The 9,188-nt window shown below is 36.0% G+C and overlaps 1 protein-coding gene across 1 annotated transcript; it reads left to right on the plus strand.

The window, feature by feature from the left end:
* The first annotated feature begins 292 nt into the window (after positions 1 to 292).
* LOC133817580 (aconitate hydratase, cytoplasmic) lies at positions 293 to 7,390 on the plus strand. Its single transcript, XM_062250129.1, has 20 exons — positions 293 to 840; positions 1,371 to 1,475; positions 1,571 to 1,731; positions 1,878 to 1,970; positions 2,181 to 2,366; positions 2,595 to 2,756; positions 2,953 to 3,097; positions 3,192 to 3,334; positions 3,436 to 3,492; positions 3,645 to 3,724; positions 3,811 to 3,886; positions 4,153 to 4,338; positions 4,506 to 4,573; positions 4,656 to 4,774; positions 4,908 to 5,029; positions 5,588 to 5,686; positions 5,791 to 6,270; positions 6,395 to 6,493; positions 6,587 to 6,829; positions 6,982 to 7,390. Exons 1-20 carry the CDS (start codon positions 564 to 566, stop codon positions 7,051 to 7,053), a joined length of 2,973 nt encoding a protein of 990 aa, XP_062106113.1. The 5' UTR covers positions 293 to 563; the 3' UTR covers positions 7,054 to 7,390.
* Positions 7,391 to 9,188: the final 1,798 nt, after the last annotated feature.

Here is a 9,188-nt window from a genome sequence, read left to right on the forward strand (position 1 = left end):
TAGCATCCGCATTATTTATAAAATAATTTAAATAGGACATTGACATTGGACACCAATAATTGACATTACATTAGCATTAATTTCATAATTAAAAGCGTTACGGGGATTGTCACAGCTAAGGGTGGGCCTCCAGATGGGCCCGACAAAACAGCCTAGGGCACCATAGGAACCCTTGATTGGCTACCGCACCATAACAGCAGCTGCACCTCACCACAGAGGAGCTACTAGCGAAGAAGCTCGTCCTCCTCCACTATCAAAATCCCATTTTGCTGCTTCCATCTAAAACCCAAGCAAAAAATAATCGAGTTTCTAGAAGCCAAAGAGAGAGGGCACGCAGCCCTAGGGCCCGAATTTTAGCTTAAACTCACTCGCCATCACCACACGCCTCTGCGCGCTTCATTCAGTCAAAAAAACAAAAAAGGCCGTTTGTTGCTGAGCTCCTCTTCCATTACTACTCCTTTCTTTCTCTTTCTTATCTTCTTGATCAAAGCAATCAATCAATCCAGTAATCTTTTTCTGAATCTGTTCTTGTTGTTTTGTGTATGAATGTGTGAGTCATAGTTATGTATATAATGGCCCCATACTCATCTTCTTCGCTCATCAGAGCTTCTAGGGCTACAAGGCTTTTCTCTCGAGCCTTTTCGTCCTCGATTCCCAAACCTTTTTCGCCTCCTTCTTCTACTTCCTCTGTCCACCGATCACTTGGCTCCTCATCGGCGTTTCGCTCACTCCCGCGCTGGAGCCACGGCGTTCATTGGCGCTCCCCTTACACTCTCCGCTCTCAGATCAGGGCAGTCGCTCCTGTGATTGAACAGTTTCAGCGCAAGATCGCTTCCATGGGTACTCTATTTTCCATTCCTTATTTTCTCGGATATTGACTTTTTGTACAGTTGACCATCTTTCCTTTACGTATATATTTATGACCTTTGATAGGGTTGTTTATGAATCTTATATGTAATATTTATTTATATATTTAAATATTATTCTGATTTTGTGTTTTGGAATTTTACTATGTCCTGTTGTGAATTCTGATCCCGATTATGCAAGTTGTTCTACTATTTATTTGAATTTAAGCAAGGATTTCATTTTAGTATCTTAGTAATTTATTTGGAGTCGAAATGTATTTTTTCAGACTCAGAGATATTATATTTGCAATGATATATATATTTATAAAATTGTTCAGTTATAGCTGCATGGCTTGCAAATTTTGGTAAAACCCAGCTTGTGAATGGCGATAGTGTTTATAATCAATTAATGAAAATGAAAATGACATATTGTTACGTTCCTTGCAGAAAATATTAGCTAATGGTTTTAAGTATTGAGCTGAAAATATATGTTCTGACTTCTGATTCTCATCTTCCCAATCTTAGCTTCTGAAAATCCTTTCAAGGCAAACCTGACCAGTCTTCCCAAGCCTGGGGGTGGCGAATTCGGAAAGTTCTATAGTCTTCCTTCTTTGAACGATCCAAGGATTGGTAATAAGTCTAACTTATTCCTGAAATATGTGAGGTTCTTTCTTTATCGTATAAAATGTTTCCTGACATTTGTTTAATTACATGACAAACGACAGATAAGTTGCCCTACTCTATTAGAATTCTTCTTGAATCAGCTATTCGAAACTGTGACAACTTCCAAGTCAAAAAGGAAGATGTTGAGAAAATCATTGATTGGGAGAATTCTGCACCAAAGCAAGTTGAAATTCCTTTCAAGCCTGCCCGTGTCCTCTTGCAGGTATATTATGAGTTCAGCCCTACAACATACTTTAACCTTTCTTGTTTTTGCTCCACGGCTTGGATCATGAATCTAGAGCACTGGAACCTTCTTGGTAACGTTTGTTTTCTCCCTCTAATGCTGTTCTTAATTTCTTATTTTTCCAGGATTTTACCGGGGTTCCAGCTGTGGTTGACCTTGCTTGTATGCGTGATGCCATGAATAATCTTGGCAGTGATTCGAACAAGATCAACCCTTTGGTATGAAATTATACTTCTTCTATTTTCTTAATTATCTGCTTGCACATTATATGCTAATTAATCAAACAATTTGTAAATTAGTAAACTCGTCTTTTTTTTTTTGGCTGCTAAAACATTGGCCAAACATGTCACCTCTCCTTTGTCATTTTGATTTTTGATATTCTCTTCTTTTTTCTTACTCTACCATGTTCCACCTGATCGTTCATTCAGGTGCCTGTGGATCTCGTCATTGATCATTCAGTTCAAGTTGATGTTGCAAGATCGGAGAATGCAGTGCAGGCCAATATGGAGCTTGAATTCAAGAGAAACAAGGAAAGATTTGCTTTTCTCAAATGGGGGTCGACAGCTTTCCGCAACATGCTTGTTGTTCCACCTGGTTCTGGTATTGTGCATCAGGTAAAGTACTTCAGATGATAAGTGTCTAAAAACCTGGCATACAGTTTTTTTTCTCTTTCTAACTTACTACAATATATATTTGTTCGTTTCACTTGCTTCTACATTTTTTATATTTTTTTACCATTTCTTTTGTCCGAAGAGTAAACTTGAGATAACATAATAATTTTTTATGCTATATTTGATTAGCTGTTTTTAGACTTGACTCAGAGATAACTTGGTGTAATTCAGGTTAACCTTGAATACCTTGCACGGGTTGTCTTCAACACTGATGGCCTACTCTACCCAGATAGTGTGGTTGGAACTGATTCCCATACAACCATGATTGATGGGCTGGGAGTTGCTGGTTGGGGCGTTGGAGGTATTGAAGCAGAGGCTGCAATGCTTGGCCAGGTAATGAACTGTTGGTATAATTGTTATTTCTGTTGTCTGCATTCCTAATAGAATGATAGTTGCGTTTAATTTGATGAAACTGGTATATTTATTTTATGCTGTAGTTTTTGTACAATTGCAAAACCACATTTTTCTAATTATGTGTAAAAAACTTTTTTTCCCCAGTCTCTCTAATATTTTATGCTTTAATTGATAGCCCATGAGCATGGTCTTGCCTGGTGTTGTTGGGTTCAAATTATCTGGTAAATTGAACAATGGAGTTACGGCTACTGACTTGGTGTTAACTGTTACACAAATGCTGAGGAAGCATGGAGTGGTTGGCAAATTTGTTGAATTTTATGGTAATTTGATAAACTTGATTCCACTTTGTGAATTACATTTTCTTTCCTTTTTCGCAGCCTGATCTAAAGTATTCATGTTTTCATGTGCCTGTAGGTGATGGTATGAGTGAACTATCACTAGCTGACAGAGCTACCATTGCCAACATGTCTCCTGAGTATGGTGCAACCATGGGGTTCTTCCCTGTTGATAAGGTTACTTTGCAGTACCTCAAATTGACTTGTAGAAGTGATGAGACTGTGAGTACTTTACCAGAGCACAAGTTTCAAAATATGCAATCTTTAATATATTTATTTTTTATTAATCAATTGTAAACATGATTTCTTTCCTTTTGATATAGGTCGCTATGGTTGAAGCTTATCTGAGGGCAAATAATCTTTTTGTTGACTATAATGAGGTAATATGGTTTCACAAGCCCACTTTTTCTTATTTTTTGTTGTTAATTTACACAGCACAACTTTCTCAGATTAAGTGTGGTAGTATACATTACGAACCAACATTTTTTTTCTTTCTGTAATGCAACTATTGACTAAAATTACATAATTTCAGCCTCAACAAGATAGAGTGTACTCATCTTACCTACAATTGGATCTGGCGGATGTCGAGCCATGTATTTCAGGACCAAAGAGGTATGTGCTCCCTACTGCTCTCTGATTTTGCTCTTTGAGTACACAGACGTTTTATATATTCATGTCTTAACCATTATCCTTAACAGGCCTCATGACCGTGTGACTTTGAAAGAAATGAAAGCTGATTGGCATGCTTGTCTTGATAACAAAGTTGGGTTCAAGGTTAGTTAGCTGTAAAACTGTATGGTCTTTCTTTTTTAGTGTTGCAGTTGATTTTCTGAGAGTTATGGTCTTTGTTATACGTCAGTCCCCAGAATCAGTTTATCTAGGCCGTCTATTACATAGATGGGGACTAGGAAAGAAGTATTTAGATGACCAATCCAGGAGATGGAAAATGAAGAAACACTTCTTATTTTTGCATAGTTAGTTATAAGCTTTTTTCAATATATCTCATCTGCTTTCTTTCCTAATTATCTGACATAATGCAGGGATTTGCTGTACCGAAAGAAACACAAGACAAAGTGGCTAAATTTTCATTTCATGGACAACCAGCAGAGCTTAAGCACGGAAGTGTTGTGATTGCTGCAATTACAAGCTGCACCAACACTTCAAACCCAAGTGTCATGCTTGGAGCTGCCCTTGTTGCAAAGAAAGCTACCGAACTTGGTTTGAAGGTAGGACAGTGTTTTGATGATTACTTGCTCGTTTGGTTCTCTTTCTATCACAGCTGTTCTTTAATGTTCGCTTAGTGTGTCAACTTGATATTTTATTTCCCCTTCAATCAAGAGTTAAATCCTATCTCTTTTGATTAATTAACTGAGGGCTTACAAATGACTATCAGGTCAAGCCATGGGTTAAAACGAGTCTTGCCCCAGGTTCTGGAGTTGTTACAAAATATTTACTGCAGAGGTAATTTTACCATAAGATTAACAAACTTATTTCTCCTGTACAGACAAGAGAATGTCTACTAAATTTTATTTGCTTGTTGCAGTGGCCTGCAGAAATATTTAAATGAACAGGGCTTCAATATTGTTGGTTTTGGCTGTACAACATGTATTGGAAATTCAGGGGACTTGGATGAATCAGTTTCTTCTGCCATTACTGACAACGGTAATGTTTTAGTTCTACCTTTTATTGAGTTCGCACCATGAAAAAAGGAAGGTATACATTTAGTTTGAAGTCTATGTAAATCCTCTTTCCCAAAGTTCAATTCCTAATTTATTGTTATTTGATTCTTATGCAGACATTGTAGCAGCTGCTGTGCTGTCTGGGAATAGAAACTTTGAGGGTCGTGTTCACCCCTTGACAAGGGCTAACTACCTTGCCTCACCCCCTCTAGTGGTTGCCTATGCCCTTGCTGGCACGGTATACAGTTCTTCCCCTTAAAATGAAATCTTATTTATCTTAGTCCCCTCTGCCCCCTCTAAATAAAAAATAAAAATAAAACCCATACAGTATTAAAGAAAAAGATGCTACATTTCACATAATGGACTGTGTTTTCTGGAGGTTGTTCTTAAATGAAATTATTTGCCGATGAGAAACCTGCACTTTACTTTATCATGGTGCAGTGCCACAAAAGCTTTAGTTTGGGCTTCTTTTGAAGTTCCGCTATTATTTGGAGAGATATACCTCAGAATTAATATTTGTCTTATCTTGTCTCTCTCTGGTGAGCCTCATGCTCATCAGTTTAATTATGATGAAATTTCAAAATAGTTGCTGAAGCCTCATGCTATTATGAGGAGAAAATTTTATATGTTGTGGCAGTTATTTTGGCTTGCTTAGTAGTCTCTTGTGGAGGTTTTTTTTTTCTCATGACTTTAAGGAGGATAAAATATATGTTCTGGCAATTATTTTGGTTTGCAGTCTCTTGTTGCGATGTTTTATTTCATGCAAATTAGATAACTTGTGAAAATTTGTCAACAGGTGAACATTGACTTCGAGAAAGAGCCCCTTGGAAAAGGGAAGGATGGTAAGGATGTTTTTTTCAGAGATATCTGGCCGTCAACAGAAGAAATTGCCGAGGTAGAATAAAATTTGCATGCATGCATGTGATAATGTGCTTAAATTGTTATTGTGAAGTTACCTAGTGCCTGATGCAAATAAATATGCATGTCATACTTCTTTAGGCTGTGCAATCCAGTGTGTTGCCAGACATGTTCAAGAGTACTTATGAAGCTATTACAAAAGGAAATGCAATGTGGAATCAGCTGTCAGTTCCATCTTCCAATTTATATTCTTGGGACTCTAGCTCAACCTATATTCACGAACCCCCATACTTTAAAAATATGACCATGGATCCTCCTGGCGCACATGGAGTGAAAGATGCCTACTGTCTGCTGAATTTTGGCGACAGTATTACAACAGATCATATTTCTCCAGCAGGAAGCATCAACAAGGACAGTCCTGCTGCAAAGTACCTTATGGAGCGCGGTGTGGATCGTAGGGACTTCAATTCTTACGGAAGTCGTCGTGGCAATGATGAAGTGATGGCAAGGGGAACTTTTGCCAATATCCGTCTTGTTAACAAGCTTTTGAATGGTGAAGTGGGTCCAAAAACAGTTCACGTTCCTACAGGAGAAAAACTTTTTGTGTTTGATGCTGCAATGGTAGGTGTTTTCTGTCCTATCGTGATGCAGTGGTAATTTCTGGTTAATAATGACTACATCTGTGCGTACATAATCTCCAAGTATGGTTAATCGCTATATCTTTGCCATCCATTTGCTCCTGCAGAGGTACAAATCTGCTGGGCAGGACACTATTGTATTGGCTGGTGCTGAGTACGGAAGTGGAAGCTCCAGGGATTGGGCCGCCAAGGGTCCAATGCTTTTGGTGAGTTGTTCTATCAGCCCATATTACAAATCTACAAGTTTTAATAGTAGTATTATTGGCTTTATCTGATTAAGTAAATTTGGTATGTGACAGGGAGTCAAAGCAGTGATTGCTAAAAGTTTTGAGAGAATTCATCGCAGTAACTTGGTAGGAATGGGTATTATTCCACTTTGCTTCAAGTCTGGTGAGGATGCAGAGACACTAGGATTGACTGGTCATGAACGTTATACCATCGACCTACCAAGCAATATTAGTGAGATTAGGCCTGGTCAAGACGTGACTGTCACAACTGACACTGGGAAATCTTTCATCTGCAAGGCGCGATTTGACACAGAGGTACTTTCAATGATCATTCTTTTTTTTTTTTACAATTAAAGTATAGCTCGTCTTTGTGTTTGGTTTTGGTGATTGCGGTGGCCTTGGCCAAAATTAAGCCATGTTGTTAAGCCTTTGTTTGGTTGGTGATGGAGTTCTGATTGCTTTTGCAGGTGGAGTTGGCTTATTTCAACCACGGAGGCATACTGCCATATGTGATAAGGAACCTGATTAATCAGCAGTAAGGAATAAGGGACAATGCTCTGTTCGGAGTCCATGCTCACAAAAGAAGAAAATAAAGGGTAATTTTTAAAATAATGGGGGGAAAGTCCCATTCAAGCGACAAACATATAATTATCATCTTTCGGCCCTTTTATTCCATTTGACATTTTGTAGGGAGTGCAGGCATGAGAGAGCCTGTCAACAAGGGAGAAATTTGTTTTTGTTGCTATATAATTCTTTTCCTTTTGTCCATGGTTGCTTGTTTGTTCTCAAGCATTTTGCGTATATTTTAATTTATAACTTGTGGTTAACTCGATCATTGTATTAATTTCAAGTCACAATGCTTAGTACGTACATACATACATGGGCACTGATAAATATCATTGTTTGGCTTAATATAAAAAGAATCCAAACTTGTGCAAAGGTAACAACCCTTCTAAGAGATCAAGCAGATATTATGATCAGCAGGAGACGTGAAAGGTTTTTTTTTATTCTCCCGAGCTTGTTACAGGACTATTGTTTTAATTTTATCATGGCCGTTGTGACCCAAAATGTTCAATATAGTGCGTCTATCTCAATGTATGCCCCATGCTCTATTCATATCGATAACATTACGTGAGAAGAAAAAAAAAAGAAAGATGTGAGCTTGATGATTGTACCTGTTTAGGGATAAAAAATTATAGGTCCAAGTTAAGAGAATATGGTCACTATACACTAAATTTGAAGTTTATCAGCTCAACTGCAAGTTAATATGTATCTGAACGACCATAATAGCTTAAACTAAATTTATCAGCTCAGGTAATTCTCAATATTTGAGCTGATTGTTGAATTGTAATAACAAACAAGATAGATTTGTCTGAGCAAATTAAATATATAATAATAATTATGGAACTGTTCCTTGACTTGTTTTGGAACTCCAGTCGGTGTCATAGCTATATAAAAACAACCAAAAGTGATTCAAAAGAATATTGTCAAATGCGATCTGTTATTCCAAATTTTAAATGTTTAGATTATTGAATGAATTAGCGAAAGTGAATGGTCATTTTTTTCCCTATGATATATAGGGTCAGGTTTAAAAAAAAAAATTAAAATCGTAATTGTGTGGGTACGCCCGCAGAGTAGAAATCCCCTATATATATGAATTTAGGGGAAACGTTACTCATTTTTAGGAGTAATTAACTAAAATTAGATACTAAATATATTTAGTTGAATTTTACCCTTTATTATCATGAGACTTCCCAAATTACTCTTTTTTGAGCACATAGTTCTAAGTGTTGTTGTAATGTATATTATATTGTCATATTATAGTTAAATTTTGCATTCTAATTGTAGTGTGTCATATATATGTGTAACAACTATATTTATAGGAATGTATTCAATCTATGAAAAATTATTCTTTAAAATGTAAAAATCAAGGCTTTAAAATGTAAACCATAAATCTTAAAATGTAAACAACAATCATTTAAAATATAAACCTCAAGACATAAAATCTAAACCACAACTCTTCAAAATGTAAACCTCAAAACTTAAAATATAAACCATCACTCTTTAAAATTTAAACCACAAGCCTTAAAATTTAAACCGCGACTTGTAAAAATTTAAACCATAAGACTTGAAGTTAAACTACTAGACTTAAAATCTAAACCACGACCATATAAAATATAAATCATAATCTTTTAAAATCTAAGCCACGATTCTTTAAAATTTAAACCAGCACAAAGCTTAAAATTTAAACCACAAGGCTTAAATTTTAAGCCTAACAACTCTTTAAAATTTAAACCACGATGCTTAAAAGTTAAATTACTTGGCTTAAAATCTAAACCATGACCATATAAAATATAAACCATGATCATTTAAAATCTAAATCACGACTCTTTAAAATTTAAATCATTAGTCTTTAATTTAAACCACGACTCTTTAAAATTTAAACCACAAGGCTTAAAATTTTAAACCACAAGACTTAAAATTTAAACTACGACTCTTTAAAATTTTAAATCACGAGGTTTGAATTTAAATTACGACTCTTTAAAATTTAAACTACAAGGCTTAAAAATTATACTACTAGGCTTAAAATCTAAACCACGATCATATAAAATATAAACCATGATCATTTAAAATCTAAATCACGACTCTTTAAAATTTAAATCATTAGTCTTTA

The sequence above is a fragment of the Humulus lupulus genome, chromosome 2 (genome assembly GCF_963169125.1).
Source record: "Humulus lupulus chromosome 2, drHumLupu1.1, whole genome shotgun sequence".
NCBI lineage: Eukaryota > Viridiplantae > Streptophyta > Magnoliopsida > Rosales > Cannabaceae > Humulus > Humulus lupulus.